The sequence below is a fragment of the Musca vetustissima genome, unplaced genomic scaffold (genome assembly GCF_032173495.1).
Source record: "Musca vetustissima isolate MV318-11 ecotype Yass unplaced genomic scaffold, APGP_CSIRO_Mvet_v1 utg3344, whole genome shotgun sequence".
Classification (NCBI taxonomy): domain Eukaryota; kingdom Metazoa; phylum Arthropoda; class Insecta; order Diptera; family Muscidae; genus Musca; species Musca vetustissima.
Genome location: NW_026885918.1, coordinates 307,685 through 326,922, shown reverse-complemented (window position 1 = coordinate 326,922; position 19,238 = coordinate 307,685). Strand labels below are relative to the sequence as shown.

Below are 19,238 nucleotides of genomic sequence, written 5' to 3'. Positions count from 1 at the left end.
GATTACATCTTTCGGCCATGACTGTAAAAATAATCGTCATAGACAACGAATGGTAAATTAAATTTATAGGGTGGCGCCATCTACCGCCGACTAGTATAAGTATAAATTTTCAACAATTCTTTAGCGTTATCAATTTGAGGTGAACATAAGTAGAAAAAAGAAGAATGCCGACTCGGAAAGCTCTTCAAAATAACATGTACGAAATATTCATCTCCTGTTCTAAACTAATAGGTCCTTTTTAGATAATTTGTACATCAGAATCAAAGTAAATTTACTTCAGGTATATTCATCTAGGCAACTGTAATTTAAGAAGAAATTAAAATATTATTGTTGACGGAATGAGTTGGGCATTTCAAGTAATAGTTTTCGTTCGGAACCATGATTTTATTGGAGAATTTGAGAACCAAATTAGAGGTTAAATACGTGTCCATAATCCCAAAAATATAGAATAAAGGGGGTACCATTGTATTGGGGCTATTCTAAAAAGTCCACTATTGGAAGGAAGATGTTGTGCCAATTTACAGTCATTCAATTACCTTGAATTTTCTAACTACTGAATATTTGGGGATACCGTTATATGGTGGCAATACTAAAAACTGGAGCGATATATGCCATTTTAAACACCAGACCTCATAGAAGTATTAGCAATTGGTATGTATGAAGGGAAAATTGGAAACTTATTCGATTAATAGAGGACCCTTGCAGTTTCTGGGACAGGCGAAATGTACAGTGCCGGTCATATAATTAGCACACATATAATTGGAATATTTAAAAAAAATTAATTCAAAACGTTTATGTGTACTGTACTAGAACGATTAAGAATCGTATGTGTAACATTTCAAACCTCTATCTTAAATATTGCGAGCGTTATATTCCACAGGTGGACAGACAATCATGATTAAATCGACATAAAATTTTATTCTGATCAAGAATTTTTAAAAACGTATGCAGTTTCGGGTGAATATTTCATTTGGTGGAGAGTATAGAAAAATTGATACACATGTTGACAGCTTGTGGATCCATTCGAAATACTAATTCACATGGTAGATTAGGATTTGTTCTCAAATTAAGAACCAATTCGGAATTCTATACATCACGATGTATAGCTTGAAGTCCCATACCTCGTGAACTATAGGATTCATAATCAGGATTCAAAACACTATAATTTGCTTACGCTTCAAAATACATTATTACTGTGTGTTTGGATCCAATATCGAGAAGTATATATTTCCTGTAAAATTTTAATGTATTTTTTGGATTATATCTTCAAGCAGTGAAACCCTGATGACATTTTGGTATAAATTTTTTTTATTACACGATTTAATGCTACATATTCATGTATTGTAAATTTTAGAAAATTTGCTTCTAACATCACCATACTATTACTAAGTACATCTAAAACATGTTGTACATGTAATAAACGATCCAGTCCTATTTTCAAACATTGATCTAATCACGAAATCTAAATCCTTTGGCGATCAAATCTTTGCGTGCCTCTTCAATTTCCTTCTGCAACTCAGCAGCAGCTGCTGGACAATCGTTGAATGTAAATGTACGATAAAGAACTGTACCAGCGGCATAAAACTACAAAGACAAACGAATAATTTTAATAGATTTACATATATATTCATAATATCACATTGCATTTATTTCCATTGGTTTCCTATTACTTACACCGAACATCAAAACCAACACGTAAGGCAAAACCTGTAGAGGCACCAACAACATTTGCAGACCGGGTGTTTTTATGGAGGCCGATAGCAATGCAAAATATGGAATGAGAAACAGAACCAAATACATCAGCCAACGTTGTAGATTTGTCATTTTGATAGAAGTTGATCGTCTCTTAATTGTCTTAATTGTTAAAAAAAATTAGAAATAGGAATGTTCAACTTGTCATTAATTGATTTTGATAAACAACAAGTTCCTGTGCCGGATTAAGAGTACTGTTGACGCCGTCATATAGTAATGAAATCTGTTGGCGGTAATCGGTACATGCATGTGATACGTTGCGAGTGGTCTTACTAAACGAACGCGTATAACGAATACAATGGGCCTTCCACTATTGCTGTTAATTACAAAATAGTGTTTTATTTTACAATCAATAATTTACGAAAATATTGAATTTGTAACAACTCGAATTATTTTTCGGTGATGCCATAAAATATAATAATTCTTTATAGTGTTTGTTAAAATTATTTGGAGTATTATAGGGTTTTTTTGAAGACAATGAGCATTTTATAGCCACGGAATGCTTTATTTGACATTTCCATGATGCCATAAAATCCAGAATCCGATCGAGAACATGTGTGGAATCTTGACTCATCGTGTCTATGCAGAAAACCTCCAATACCAAACTGTATTTTACCTCCAAGAAGTGATTTTCGATGAATGGCGGTCAATCGATGAAGACTTGCGAATAATTTTGATCAGCAGTGTGATGGATAAAATTTTTGAACTTATTCAAAATAATTATTTATAAAAGTTATTTTATTTTATTTAAGTTTTTTAAAATAAATTTTTTCTAATTTTGTAAAAGTGCGTCTATAGTTATGCAACACCAGCAATTTTGAAAGTGCAGAATTCGGCGAAACCATAAAGAATAAATTAATTATTTTTGTTGAAGAATATGTGTTTTTAATCGTTTTATTTATAATATTTATAACATAATGGGTCCATTTTATTTCTCAACTAACATACCAATTGAATTAGGGGGCGTCTATAGTTATGATACGCAGTGTATATACTCAAGTGATTATAGCATAGATTCCTGTGCGGAGCGGCTTGCTCCTCTAAACGATCTCTCATTTTTTGCAGATGGTTCGAAGATGGAAAAGGGCAGCGGATAGGGGACTTCAGTGAAGAAATTTCAATCAAGAATGTCTACGAACTATGTAGAAATTTTAGTAATCATAAGCGGAGTTAGTCAAGGAGCTACGTATTAGTGCCACAGGGCCGGTAACAATTTATTCCATGTGATTAGCAATTTGGCTAGATTTCAAATGATATGTATATACGTTTAATCGGTTGATTTAAACCGGTACAACATCTCGTTGATTATCTGAAAATTCGATTAACGTATTGAGCATAATTAGATACGAGGGCAGTTCGGAAAGTTCTTAGCCTAACACAAAAAGTGCGGTATAAACAGAAAAAAATCAAGTTTTTTGGAAACTTCCATCTCTGTTATGAACACATGTTAAATTTCGATCTGACAACTCCTTCATAAAGAAACTAGTGTTCAACGATATGAAGGATTTTTTTATGAATTACTAGCTAAAAATCCATTGCGATATAGCTTAAAATTTTACCTATGGCCAATTTGTCATTCAGGGTTCTTAATATACTCGGCAATGGCTTTCATCCACAGAATGAATTTTCCACCTCCCAGACCATGATTAAAATTTTGTATAACCATGGCATAATTATTACAAGGTAGGGCACATCTATCAATGTGTTTGTATTTAATGTTTTGAATACTATGTCAAATAAATTCAAAATAATTTGAAATATATTCCAATTTAATTGAAATGAAAATTATGTTTTTAACGCGTACTTCTGGAAGTATTTACTTTGTTATGGATGAAACAAACATTTGATGGTATTCTCTACTGGATTTTTGGAAGAAATCATAACCTTTCATTCATTTTTCGCGTTTTTAGTTGTGTTGAAAAAATGTCAAATAAACACAGCCACTTGTTGCGTATATTTATTTTATTTTGTGGCAGAAGAAGCCACACGCATGGTATAATTATTACAAGGTAGGGCACAGCTACCGACTGATTACAATTTTTTCTCAAGGTGGCTTGTTCCATCAAATCAAAATACATATTTTGTGTATGTGTGTGTATTGTTTTGAATAATATGTCAAATAAATTCAAAATGAATTGAAATATATTCAAATTTAATTGAAATGAAAATGATTTTTTAAGAAGCATTTACTTTGTTATGGATGAAAAAAACATTTTATGGTATTCCCTGCTGGATTTTGGGAAGAAATCATAACCCTTCATTCATTTTTCGCGTTTTTAGTTTTATGTTGAAAAAAGTCAAATAAACACAAACACTTGTTGCGTATATTTATTTTATTTTTGGCAGAAGAAGCCACACGTGCATAGTTGCTTTTTTGTTATTCACCTCAAGCTGCCCTACCTTGTATTATTGTACCATGATTGTACCATGCTTATAACTATTCTGAATTAATAATGATCGTTGGTGTAAGGGTTAAAATGCTGAATTTATCTAACTCTCCATTTGAGTTATCCAAACCCAAGATAATAAAGAGAGTAACAAAAACTACTCTCAAAACATGTTTTTCTGTTGATGAACTAACGAACGGACGAACCCAACCCAAAATGCGTCAAGCTCTACAGATGGCTGTTATTGTTTACAAAATAACCCCCTCTCATTGTGGCAACAAAACCACGGCTTAAAGTCAGTAACAAACAGTCGGTGTTGAACAACGCAGTAGAACGGTAAGATTTCACGGAAAATAAAAAAACTACTTACAAATTGTTTTTAATTTAAATTTATCTTTTTTTCTAATTAATTTCATGCACAAACATTACAACAACAACGAAAAACAATAACAACAACTTTTGGAATTTAAATCATCGGCCTGGCAGTCATGAGTCAAAAAATTGTGGGATTATTTGTGGCTATAATTGCTGTAGCCAGTGCAGTCAAGGTAAGTGAATTTTTATTTATTTCTCTTGGAGTTGAATTTTTAAAAAACGTACGACGTTCGTTGTTGATGATTTCAGAATTAAGAAAAATTAACACGTATATATTCTCGTATTGTTTGGAACTCGAAAAAAAAACACGTCGAAGAAAGATGTTAATTTGGTTGTTGTTTTTGCTGTTGAAGAAATGCCACAAAAACAGGTCTTTGTTGTTTTGAAATTGTCAATGGAAAATAACTGGATAGATAGATAGATCGCGTAAACATAATAATAACAATAAGCAAAGACGAAGAATAACAAAATAAAACATAGCCTAGTCAGAATTAGCCGGTAGTTGTGGTGGCCTAAACAATGCCTACCTTCTGTCGGTCTGATGCACAACAGGTAACATTGTTGTCGTCACGATCAATGACCTCTTTTTCAAGCCCCTCCACCATTGCCTACACGATGGCAGACAATTTTCCGTTTTGAAAAAAGAAAAATAGATGTTAAAACTGTACATTTAGGGTAAGTGGAAAATTCAGAACCGGTTTTCCATAAGAAAATGTGTGTTTTTTCGTAATTCTATTAAAAGCCAATGATTACATAAAAAATATCACTTGTATGGAAAAGTGGTTTTGTTGGCTGCAATTTCAAAATAAACTTAGAAGATTAAATGAGTAACACGGCTGGGATTATTCACATATATATGTATGTATGTGTAGCTTTGTAAATATATCTAAAAACTTAAACTATTGGCAAAGTTGACAAATGTTTTGCTATTATTTTTCCATTCAAGGTTAAACGGTCTTCCAAAAAAATTCGTTTCACTATAAACAATAGTATTTCAGTTTGTTTTCTTATATTTGTTGTTATTAGCTATCTTCATTATTATTCAACACAAATAGTAAAAATTATACCTTAAATATGTTAATCGTTTGAAATAAATTTATAACTGAAATTGGCTAAATGCTGTAAATTTAAACACAAAATGGGCATAAGAAGGTTATAGTAACCGTCCGTTTAACAAACAAATATAACTGGTGTTAAGTTTGACCAGGCCGAAAAGTTTGCAACATGAGGGAATACTAAGCCATAAATAACCAGTGAGCGGAGCAGTATAGTCCGGTACAAATAGTATAGTCCCTACACAAATACCACGAACTCTAACTTTCTTTTCTTTCGGATTTTTATTCCGAGCCTGTGAAATATTTTGTGACAACAAAAGGTCAACAGCACCTCTTCCTTACACGGACATATTTTCCGAATATTCACAATATTCAGTATAGCCCTTCTAATTACTTATCCAGATTCCCTTCATCGTGGGTTTTGTTGTCATGTTCGGCTTATGGCCTATATATCGACTCGTGATCATCACCGAAAATTATAGGCGTTGTCTTTGACCATAACTAGAACCTTTTGTAAAGCTATATTTCTGCCCTCTAATGTTAATAAGTTTCTAAATAATATATAAATACGTAAGCACACATCATATCCGAGTACATACAATAATAATACTTCTCGGGTCTATGTCCTTCAGGAGTAAATATAAATAATGACCGATCTTTATAAAAAAAACATGCTTATTCTTTGGCCTCTGGAGCGACCAGAAACACCGACAAAAGTTAAGTATTTGGCCCATTTCATCCCCTAAATATTAACCGATCATTACCAATCCTACATGCAAATTTCGTGAAGATTGGTCCATAACTGTGGCCTGTATCGTTTTTACAAATTACAATGGACAGACGGACGGACACACATGTCTAGATGACTCAGCTAGTCGAGGTATGACGATCGGTATACTCAAAGGTGGGTCTAGGATCAATATATTGTTACAAACTCTTAGGTCTACACAAAGCTATAATACCCTGACAACATAGTTGTGTAGGGCATAAACATTGTAAGCGCAAACAATACCCGAAATCGGGACCAATCGGATATTTTTGTCATATATGGAACACAAATTATATAAAAAAATAACTGGTAAAACTATCAGAACAAATAAAATTCTTCAAAGTCAGAATTGAAGTTATTCAGTACTTCTAGGATATTTGATATTGAACATTGGATATATGAATCGACGTTTTTGAATAGTCCCTATACAACGATACCTCCAATATTCGGATTTCCTTCACTTTTTTCAACCCAAATGTATGTAATTTGGAATATTGGCTTATAAGTTATCATTTTGTTAGATCAATGCCAAAAAATGAACAATATTGACCTATTTTTCCATTTGACGCACATTTTTCAACCTATGGCCAATTTGGTTGTCAATTTTTTGTTTTTAGTGGGAGCCAAATCTTTGTGGCACAAATTTCCCATGATACAGCCCCTATATAAAAGTCCTCATTGATTTAAGGTATTTTGAAAGTACTCCTTACGGGAATAAAAATAAATCATTGGGTGACTAGTGGTATATTGTTTGTTTTGCCCGGTAAGAAATACGGGTTGGAGTCGATCAATATTGTAATGGTGCACAGTGATTCATATTCTCTTGTTATTTTTTTTTTTCGACCGACTGTGACCAATTTTACCGAAGCGACCTTTTGGAACTGTCGGAACCGCATGGTTCAAAGAGAACAAACCTTTTTTTAATATCTGCTGTGGGGATGAGAAGCTCAATCTTATTCAGGATAGAGAGAGAGATCTCGCTTGTGAAAAAAATCGCTTTCACATTTTCGCCTTATTCTGAGCGAATTTTCAAAAATGGTGGTTGAATAAAGGTTCGTGTTGCCATATTATAATTTAATTTTGTAATATTTTTTTCAGTATTTTATTTATTGATTTTTTAATTGTTACTTTTTAGTGTTATTTAAACTTTGTAACAATACAAATGTGAAATTTCAAAAATCCGCGGTAAATCTGCTTTGTGATTAAAAGAAAATAAACTAAAGTTTGAAAATATGGCAACATACAACGTCATGTGAAACAACTGTTTATTGTTTTGATGTAATTTGGTGCAACAGATTACAAATAAAAGAACATTTTTTATGATGGCAAAAACGCATTGAACGATGTCAAAAGAAATCGCCCAAAATTGTGTACTTTTTTTTAATTTCGATATTTTATCTCCCCAAATTTTTAATATAAATTAGAAAGAAAAAATATTCTTTTGTAGCTTTATTATTGTTCTTTCATAATTTTTATTTGAGTTCTTCACTATTAAACAGATCATCAGGCCAAAATATCTTTATTTCGCCTCCAAATTGCTAAAACTCGGCTTAAACATTCCTTATTGCCTTTATAAATTCGTAACCAGTAGGATTTGCAATGGCATTTTATTTTAATGGCAGATTTACCGCGGATTCTTGATATAACCATTTATAATATTCAAAATCGTCATAGAATAAGTATTGTGTAGATATTTTTCATAAAAATATGTAATACATATACATACATATATTTTATAGTCAGTTGTCTTTAAATTTATTAGGGAAAAATTAACACAAAATGTCATCACATTCTCCCACTCCCTATAATCCAGAATAACTGGTTTTTCCCAAAAACGATTTTTCGCTTTCGAACTTGATTCAGAATAAGGGGAAAGTGAGAATGCGAAAAAAAATCGCTGCGAGTTCTGCTTCAAAATAACTATAAAGGAAGGTGCGAACAAATTCACAGTAAATTGATGTTCAGAATGAGGCTGATTATGCCTGCTCCATATCCTGCAAGATATTTTACGATATTTAAACCCACTTAAATTCAAATGTTGCCAATATTCTCCCTACAACATATTTGCATATGACAATTAATATTCCCCCAATACAAATATCGCCATTAAATGTCAATATTAATGTTCGTCTTTTGTTCCCGTAATATTTGTTTGATTCTTTTCTTTTAATTAATTTAATTACGACTTCAACAGGCGATGACGGCGACGGCGACAAACACACAGGGAAGTGCATGTTTTGCGCTGAGTTTGTTCACAGTCGATATTGATGATCTAACCCCAATCGAAACAAAGGTTAAACGGTGAGGTGAAGGGGTGGGGAGGGCTGGCAGTGTTACGATCTTGACAACCGGTAACGCTTGTGCAAATGTCAACTGAGTAGTCTTTTGTGAATATTTATTTAAAAAATGAAAGCAAATGAAGAACTCAAAACAAATAAAAAAACGTTTGTATGCACTTCATTCTGACACTTGTAATAATTTAATGTTTTTATTTGTTTTTTTTTTTTGTTTATTTGTCGTGAATTGTTTTTCTCAAACTTGCAAAAATTCAATGTACACAGGTATGAATGTTAATAAGTTCTAATTTTTTTTCGAGTTTGAGTAATACTTGTGTTAAAACCGGTTAAAAGATGAGCTTGTCTTTGTTGTTTTTTTTTTTTTTTGTAAAATCGAAAGTAATCATCGTTCAAATAACATCATCACAAGATTATCAAAAAGTTGTATGAAAAAAATATTCCAAATTCGAATCGAAAATAATATTCTTCCTAAATAAGAGTAATAATGGTAATATAACAGAATTCTACTGAAATCCGCAGATATTTCCGAGTTGAATATGAAAATCAATAAAAAAAAATAAAGCGGAGCCATCACCCCATGCGAAATAAATACCGAAATTTGGGAGTTCAGTTATATGGGGGCTACTCTAAATATTTTAAATTTTTGTTTGGAAGATTTTATATACCATATTGGCGGCAATTCTGTTAGAAAACATGCCCAAAAGAATGCAAAATATTTACCTAATTACATAGCTGGCTTTTGACAGAACATTTGTTCTATACGCCGAGCTTAACAATTTGAAAAGCCATGTTACGAAATGTAGTCTTCTACTTGATCTTTCCATCGAATGCGTGGTCTTCCCCTTCTGCGTAAAGTTCAGGTGGCTCGCTTTTATATGCCTTTAGATCTGGGTCATCCTCATCCATTCTCACACCATAACCTAGCCAACCATACACAACAGCACCGGTAGTATCAACGTCTTGTAGAGTGTGAATTTGATATGGTGGGAGTGCTCCTTTCAGATCCTCAACAAGCTGTTTGTATATGTCGCCAGGTTTCCTTCTTCATCATAAAATATGTCTTTGGTCTGTTCATCTATGTATTCCGTGGGTACAAATTAGATCGTGGGTACAAATTATAGTAATTCGCTCATCTACTGGAGTGAATCTGAAGATGATGTCTTTTATTCTCCTGTTAACCATAAATCCGCAGCCAAATTCATGTCAGCTGCAATACAGTGCGTAATCATCTTACGCCTGGTATAGGGTACTGTATTTTATTAATTGTATTACGTATCGCTGAAATTGACAATTTACCCTATTTTTCGAATTCAATGTTGCATATAATAACCTGCACCAGACTCGGTGGGGGACAATAACATTGAATGGTAAACAAATGTGTTACTCAACTTAACGACTCACATGTGCAGATTTGCTGGAAAACATAAGGCCACATTTACACAAAGTTAAAAATGGTGTACAGCTTGCAGAAATATCAGGCCTTCTAAAAATATATTCTTCTTTATATGAGATATATGTACATATGTGCATGTCAAACTATTCTATAAAATATAAAAAAATACCATGTGTGAACTTGATCATAGTGTTACGTTCTTGGGTTTTACTAAATCCCGTGTAGACGTTGTTTTATTTCCCGATACAATTCGTACCAAATAAAACGCAGGTTCTTTCGGATTACGATTATTACAATGATTTTATTCACACAACTTTACTTTGCACTTTACTTTACACGACGGTTTCAATTCGCGATCTGATTCACAACTGACTCACTGCCTTTCCATTCCCTCTATTTATATGAGCCCTGCCTGTCGCTACAGAAGTTTCTAGACGATCTGGTAACACCTAGATCACGAACAATCTACCAATGCAACAAACACATTGAGTAACAATAACAACAACAAACTTACTGAGTGAACAATAACAACAACAAACTTGAGTAAACAAACTTACAATAACAACAACACATATACAGGCGAGGGAATAACAAAGAAAGAGGAATGACGTTTAACAAGAATTGTACGACAATAACAAAATAGAAAATGAAAGAGGAAATGGAAGGATGTAGAAAAATCTATACAGTGGTTGTTGTTGTGAAGTTATTCAAATAAACTGCGTAGTAGAAATTTACGTTACAATTCAAATTCTTAAATTAACGGAATTCATCTAAATTAACTTAAATCTAAAGTTATATTCGTAACATTGCCCCCCGCTTAAGCCTGTTCGTCCCGAATAGGCACAGTTCCCGTTCCGTAGGGGGTCAGCCGCTCCAAATGTACAACTTTCATCTTCGACCTGGGACTGTCGCTCCTCTGGATGCGATAAACGACGTCATTTATTTTCGTGACAATCTTGTAGGGTCCTTCCCAGTGCGTTTGCAATTTGGGGCATAGTCCTTTCTTTCGTTGTGGGTTGAACAATAGTACCAGTTGCCCTTCTTGAAACCCATCGGTATTTGCCGCTCGATCGTACCTTGCCTTCATGCGGTTGCTAACCATTTTTATTCGATGTCGAACTGCATCGTGGACTTTACTAAAAGAGTTTTGGCTGTCTTCATCTTGGTTCACATCGTCGTTTGGGGTAGCGCCGAATATCAAATCGCCAGGTAGCTTTAATTCATTTCCGAACAGAACTTCGGCTGGGGTCCGGGATGTGGAATCATGAATGGCCGATCTATAAGCCAATAAAAACTTTGGAATATGCTCATCCCAGTCTCGTTGGCCACTGTCCACCACTTTCCGTAGATGTTCTTCAAGGGTGCGATTGAATCTTTCCACCATGCCATCTGATTGTGGATGTAGGGGCGTCGTTCTGGTTTTCTTAATTCCGTAGGAGTCACACATTTCCTTGAAGATCGCTGATTCAAAATTCCTACCTTGATCGGAATGAACCTCAGATGGAACACCATAGCGACAAATCCAATTCTTGCTGAACACATCCACAATTGTCCTGGCTTCTTGATTTGGGATAGCATAAACCTCCGGCCATTTACTGAAGTAATCCATGACCACTAAGACATACCGGTTCCCAGAGTCGCTTGTGGGGAACGGTCCAGCTACATCCATTGCGATTCTTTCAAAAGGGGCTCCTGAATTATACTGCTGCATGTAGCCTCGACTCTTCCGTGTTGGACCTTTAGCTTTTATGCACCTTTCACAATTGGCGATCCAGTCGGCAATGGATTTTTGACAGCCGACCCAGTAGAATCTCTGCTTTACCTTTTCAGCGGTCTTTGCTATGCCAAGATGTCCTCCACTTGGCCCATCGTGAAACTCCGACAAGACATCTCTTATTTTGGAGTCTGGGACGACGATCAAGTTCCGGTGAGATTTACCGTCCTCACTTTCCCATTTGCGATATAGGCAGCCATCTTTTATAAGTAGACTGTCCCACTGGGCCCAATAGGATTTTAAAAGAGGGCTTTCGGAGGTAATTTCTTTCCGACTAGGTCGCTTGCCCGTTTCTATGGCCGAAATTATTTTGACCAGAATGGGATCTCTTCGTTGTTCCGTCGACCAATCTTCTCCCGACTCAAACTGCAATCGTCGGACGTCCACGATATTCTCTTTGCTCTCAGCCTTTGAGCAGTGGCTGTATTCTACCTTGCATGGCCGACGAGACAGGGCATCAGCATTACCGTGTTTTCCGTCTTCTCTGTGCTCGATTCTGTTCAACGGTGACTCATTGGTGGACTGTTGAGCCATTCTTCTACCATCTTTCGTTGTAGGTGGTGACGATGACCTGGATCGTTTGCGCTTAGCTCTGCATTCGCGTGCAATATGACCTGCTTTATCGCAGTTGTAGCATCTAACCCTGGGCTTAGTCATCCCTACTAACTTTGTTTCTTCTATTACCCGCCTCATGGCGACCTTGATCAAGTTAACGAGATATTTGTGTTCGCAACATTCGGTCTCCAGTTGGCTAATCTTGTAGGTCTGGGGCTTAACAATCATTCTTGCCGTCTCTTGGGCAAGGGCAAACGACACAGTTTCGGCAAACGACGCTTTTGGTGACGCATATATTGCACATTTAATCTCAGGGTCACGTATGCCATTCACAAAGGTTTCGATTTTAATACGGTCCACCAATGGGTGATTCTCTCCTGGATACGCCATTAGCACCAAACGTTCCACCTCAGCTGCAAAGTCTTGCAACGTCTCGTTTGCCCTCTGCACTCTTCCCCTTAGTTCCATAAGGTAGATGTTTTGTTTATGTTCGCCACCGTACTTACGTTCCAGTGCAGCAATAACATCTTCATAGTTGTTCCTAGAAGCGACAGGAATACTCTGTATAACATCAGCAGCACTGCCCTTCAATGCCAGAAGTAGTGCAACCGCTTTGTCGCTGTCGTTCCACGAATTTCTAGAAGCCACTGTCTCGAACTGTAACTTGAAAACATTGAATGACGTAGAGCCGTCGAATACAGGAGGTTTGATTTTTAGTGCGTTATCAGGAACTCGCACCGGACCACCTTTAATTTCCAGTTCCGAAATTTTCTTCTCCAGATTCGTAAACCTGTGGTCGTGGGCCAGAAATTTCTCGTCAACCGACTGCACTTTCTTATCCAAATCTTTAATTTGGACCTCCACGGTTTCCACTCTCCTTCCAATAACTTCTGTAATGTACTCGAGTTTCTCGTTCGTTATTCTCGAATTTTCTTCGAACATTCGTCTCGTGTTTCTGGAATTCTCTTCGAACATTTTAGCCAGCATTTCTCTGAAATCGTCACCCCTGGCAGCTACTGACGAGACTTCCCCACCGTTGGATTCGCCCATTTCCGATAAATCCACTTCATCCTTACTGTCAAACTCATATGTATCGATGTTCATACCACGGCGCTCGAACTCATCCAACAGACGTTTTTGTAGCTCGGCCTTGTTGCCAGTAGAGGACAATTCCAATTTATTCAGCTCCTTCTTCAAGTCTTCCACTCGTAGATCCTTAAACTTCATCGTAGTATTATCGTAATCTCACTTCCGACACCAATTGTTACGTTCTTGGGTTTTACTAAATCCCGTGTAGACGTTGTTTTATTTCCCGATACAATTCGTACCAAATAAAACGCAGGTTCTTTCGGATTACGATTATTACAATGATTTTATTCACACAACTTTACTTTGCACTTTACTTTACACGACGGTTTCAATTCGCGATCTGATTCACAACTGACTCACTGCCTTTCCATTCCCTCTATTTATATGAGCCCTGCCTGTCGCTACAGAAGTTTCTAGACGATCTGGTAACACCTAGATCACGAACAATCTACCAATGCAACAAACACATTGAGTAACAATAACAACAACAAACTTACTGAGTGAACAATAACAACAACAAACTTGAGTAAACAAACTTACAATAACAACAACACATATACAGGCGAGGGAATAACAAAGAAAGAGGAATGACGTTTAACAAGAATTGTACGACAATAACAAAATAGAAAATGAAAGAGGAAATGGAAGGATGTAGAAAAATCTATACAGTGGTTGTTGTTGTGAAGTTATTCAAATAAACTGCGTAGTAGAAATTTACGTTACAATTCAAATTCTTAAATTAACGGAATTCATCTAAATTAACTTAAATCTAAAGTTATATTCGTAACAATAGTAATTACAAATAGGGCTCTTATTATATTGCAATTTGTATGTCGCTTTTGTGTACTATTTTTTATTGACAAAATTGATTTCATTTAAAACTTTAACAAACAAAAGCAAGACAAAGCTTTCTAACCGAACATTACAACTACTGCATATCGTGTCAATATCAAATTATTGGATGGTGTCTACACAATTTATGAAAATTAGCATTTCCCTCAGAGTCAATCTCAACAAATTATAATTTATATCGCTAGCTAACTGATGTCATGTTTTATTTGTTATTTTTCACAACTCAGCATCTGACATGTGTATGTATGTCTGTATTTTTGTATTGTAACTTTCGCTTATTACAATCCACCGTTTTGAGAAATATACATTCATTAACATCGGCTAGCTAATTAGAATTTCTGTAGAGATTTCAATTGTTACAACGAATGTGAATTGTGTGTAACTCTTTAGTGGGGGAGATTCAGACTGAAGATGCTATTTCTGTATGAGTGACCTGCATCCATTTATCCTAAGGGTTTTAATTGATTTCTTTCTCAAAGTCAACAATGTTGTTTGTTGCATTTTGTGGGTCAACGAAATGTCAGAAATGTCGCATTGATAAAGAGTGGTCAAATGAAGTTAATTTGTAACCCGCATTCTTGTACTATAATGATTTCGTTTTATTGAAGTCGAAAAGTAAAAAAAAAGTCTAATACATAAGACAAATTGGGTTAGTTGTTATTAAAATAAAAAAACAAAAAGCATGAGTACTCGCATGCTTATCCATATCGTGTATTTATACCCTGCTCCATATTAAATTTGCCAAGCCGTTTGCAACACCTCGAAATAATCAGCGGAGACCCCATACGACTACTTGATCTGAATATGTCGTCTAATGAAGTCGCGATAAAGCTCATCATATTTAAGATAGGACTTTGAAATTTTGCACATACATTCGTGCTACTCCTAGGATCTTTGGTATAAAATAATGAGATATATCGCTCCACATTGTGATATTGCCCCCATATAACAGTAATCTTGGAATTTTGGTCACGGCTTTGAACCTAATGGGCCATAAGGTATATTGGTTTCTCGCTCGGTAGTATAACTTCCTACCAAGGATTATCAATATTGGTCCGCTTTTTAGGGTAGCCTTCATTAACGGTACTTCCCAATTTTCGATATTTTTGGCACGTTTTTCCGCCAAATCGGCCGTTATTAGGTCTTTTGGATCATAATTGTGTAGAAAATCTCCATACCAAAGCTCAATAATAAATCAATATTTGATATGTTCCCGTACTACAAGAATCTACTCTTTTTTACTACGATAACACTTTTTTCCTTTATGATATCGAATAAAATATGGTAGATTCTTGCAGTGTGGGAACAGACCAATTGACTCAACTTTTGGGGTATGATTTATTATCCACTATTATTCGGATGTAATGCAGGGCCTGTAAAATCCACCATAGACCAGATAATAACTCTGCGCCAAATTATGGAAGAGGCCCACAAAAAACAAATCGACACATTCCATCTATTCGTCGACTATAAGCAGCATTCGACAGCCCAATCCGGTCAGAGGTGTTTAAATTATTTCAGCGTTCTGCATTCCCACAAAATTAATACGGCTATGCAGAATAACTTTAAGTGGCACAAGGTCAGCAAAGTCGGAAAAGACTTCTCGGAGCCCTTTAATACCGAACGAGGATTCAAACAAGTTGACAGTTGACAGCAGATGCTACTATGGTCTGAACAAGCAATTCAAAAACAAGGTCATCTCCCACCAGACCAAACTCACACTCTACAAGACACTGATACTACCCGTGCTGTTGTATGGATCTGAAACATGGATACTACCTCAAGCAAATGACACAGCTCGTGTAGTGCTTGAGAAAACAATTCTCCGAAAGATCTATGAGCCGATATGCGTCGGCGGTGGATATCGCCTTTGAATGAACCATGAGTTGTACCATCTATTCTCGGACATCGACATAGTCGGACGTATCGAGCTGCAGCGACTACGTTGGCTAGGTCATGTTGTGAGAATGGCTGAGGATGCCCCAGCTCAAAAGGCATATAAAAGCGAGCCAACTGATGATTCGCGATGAAGGGAAGGCCACGAATCCGATGGAAAGATCAAGTAGAAGACAACATTTCGGAACATGGTCTTTCAAATTAAAGAGTTGCACACAAGACCGACGCGTCTGGAAATCTTTTTTAAGCTCGGCTTATGAAACAAATGTTCTGTCACAATCCAGCTAAGTAAAGATTGTGAGGTCGTTTTTCGGCTGAATCTGATTTACTTTGATAATTTGGGTTCTCATGGCTTGTCTCCACATAAATGTTCCGATGTATATCCGGTACTGGCCGAACTTAACGGAAAACTGTTACTAAAATTAATAAGTACGGATACATCGTATATAGGGCGGGATGGCATTTAAGTTGGGTATTTGAAGACGATCGTACCTTTAGTTGTTTAAGTAGATTTGATTGTAAAGCGTTCAGAAGAAATTCTGTGCTTAGTGGAAGAGCTGTACGAAAGGACTATATGTATTTAGATTTCAAGCGACGCACAGTGGTCAAAATAACTGAAATTGATAACTTCTAAACCATTTGAGATATGTTGCTGAAATTTTGCACAAAATCTATCTATATCTATGGAAATTAGTGGATCGAATATGCATCAGGCCATATTTTGGTAATGCTTCCACGGTACCCTCTATATTCGGTATTTTGAGAATTTTTGACACGTTTTTCAACCAAATTGGCTGTAGTTTGATATTTTTAATACTCACTGGCTATCTAATCTTCATGCCAAAAATTATTAATATTAGGAGCTACCTGATTTAAGGATACCCCCTAATTTTGGTATTTTGAACACATTTTCCATCGAATTGACTGTAATTGGGTATGTTGTGTTCTAATTGGGTACCAAATCGCCCTTTTAAAAATGATAAATATTAGTCCAATATTTTGGGTTGCCCCATATGACGCCACCCCTCAAATTTCTATATTTCGAAGATTTTGGACACGTTTTAGAGGAGTTTATCAACCAGATCATTCTAGAGAATCCATATTAAATAATCAAAAAAAAATTGGAATTGATAACATTTTAAGTTATGTTCCGTGAAACAATAGCTTGGAGTAAGAAACCGTTCAATAAAAATATAAATTGATCATAATTTATTTCTTTCGCAACAAGCCATTTCTGTTACTTAAATCACTTTATTTATTTACTTTCGAAATTGTATGCTTTTATCCGCAACAACAACAACGAAATTCTGCTTTATGTGTTGTGACACAACATGGAATAAAATAAAGGAAACGGAAATGCGTTTATAGAAAAACAAAAAAGAAAACAACTGCAACTCTGGCTACTGTTTACGTTAACACAAATAACATCGCCAGTCCACCAACTGAATGATAGCAGGATAAAGGCACACCACCAATAGACTAGATAATCGAATTGCAAGATTATTATGATGACAGTATTGTTGCTGTTTACAAAATGACTCCTTCCTCATTGTTCTCATTTTTTGTTCTATTTTCTTTTTGTTACAGGTGCCCATTACCGTCTATTATGAATCGCTGTGTCCGGATAGTGCCAAGCTGATCACTGAGCAAATTTATCCAGCCGTTAAAGGAGAATTGAAAGACCATGTTAACATTGAGTGGGTGCCATTCGGTAAATCACAGGTATGTGGGCACTCGTTTCTGTTTTGTTTTTCAAAATCCGTGTGGGAATAATTAGAGTTGCATTTGTTGTTCACTTTCAGTTCTCCACACAAGGTTCGGATGTTATGTTCACATGCCATCATGGTCCCAATGAGTGCTATGGCAACAAGGTGCATGCCTGTGCCATTGAACACATTCAGGCCAACTCGTACCAGGTTGAATTCACACGTGAATCTCTCACTTTGGACTTTATCAATTGCATGATGAAAATCGGCAAGAATTTCCCCGATAATGTCTATCCAGGAGCTAAGTGTGCCCGTGACAACCAAATTAACACCTGGGAGAATATTCAGACATGTGCCAACAACACCGAGGGCAGTCAATTGTTGATGAAGCATGGCCAGACCACCAATCACTTTATGAATCCATTGAAGAGTGTGCCCGTTGTGGTTTTCAAAAATGTAAGAAATAAAACAAATGAATATTTTACACACATATAAAACTCCAATAATTATTTTCAATTTTCCATTTCCAGCAATACGATGCCAAAGTCAATGACCGTGCTCAAAGCGATTTTGTCGGTGTATTGTGCAGTTACATTTCCCAACCCATGCCCAAAATCTGTGCCAGCCGCAATTCAGCTGTAAGCATTGCTGCTATCTCTGCTCCTTTCATGGGTCTCTTGGCTTATGCTTTGACTAAGCTTTTCAACTAAACAAAAAACAAGCAAATGAGAATTTTCGACATCGTCTACTACAGCCACCTAAATTTAAAGCTTTATCTTCAATACAACTTCTTATTTCCATACTTGGCTTAGGTAGAAGCTATTGCGCTAGCTTTTAGTTTTTGTAGATTTTTTTGTATAAATTTTGTTTACAAACGTTTTTTTATTATTATTAATTTTTTTATAATTACAGCAATAGGCAGAGTGACATTGGTCACATACTGCCTCAATAAAGTATTGAATGAATCTCAACAAAATAAATATAAAAGAATTTTTTTTCAATTTTTTTTCTTTTTATTCAGGAGTTTTTATTCTCCTTAGCCTCTAAACGAATTGAGATAAGTCGTCAAATTTTTGCACAGAATTGTCTTTTGTCTGTAGGTAGGTCAAGTTCGATAATGGGCTATATCGGTCCACGTATAGGCATAGTTCCCACATAACGGTACCCCCAAATATTTGGTATTGGAGTTTTGACACATTGGGTGCCAAATCTTCACACTATCTCTTTGTAATTTGGCAATTTGTGTTATTTTTGGGTACAAAATCATCACACTAAAAATTATCTATATCGGTCCACTTCATAAGGTATACCTCATAAAAAAGTACCCCCAAAATGTCG

The 19,238-nt window shown here is 35.7% G+C and overlaps 2 protein-coding genes across 2 annotated transcripts; one reads left to right on the top strand and one right to left on the bottom strand.

The window, feature by feature from the left end:
- Nucleotides 1–1,445: 1,445 nt before the first annotated feature.
- On the bottom strand, nucleotides 1,446–1,845 carry LOC133333288 (dolichol-phosphate mannosyltransferase subunit 3). Its single transcript, XM_061541603.1, has 2 exons — nucleotides 1,675–1,845; nucleotides 1,446–1,584 (listed from the first exon to the last, which is right to left on the bottom strand). Exons 1-2 carry the CDS (start codon nucleotides 1,822–1,824, stop codon nucleotides 1,450–1,452), a joined length of 285 nt encoding a protein of 94 aa, XP_061397587.1. The 5' UTR covers nucleotides 1,825–1,845; the 3' UTR covers nucleotides 1,446–1,449.
- Nucleotides 1,846–4,596: 2,751 nt separating this feature from the next.
- LOC133333286 (GILT-like protein 1) lies at nucleotides 4,597–18,626 on the top strand. Its single transcript, XM_061541600.1, has 4 exons — nucleotides 4,597–4,687; nucleotides 17,782–17,916; nucleotides 17,997–18,356; nucleotides 18,431–18,626. The coding sequence occupies exons 1-4, from the start codon at nucleotides 4,628–4,630 to the stop codon at nucleotides 18,608–18,610; spliced, it is 735 nt and encodes a 244-aa protein (XP_061397584.1). The 5' UTR covers nucleotides 4,597–4,627; the 3' UTR covers nucleotides 18,611–18,626.
- The last annotated feature ends 612 nt before the right edge of the window (nucleotides 18,627–19,238 follow it).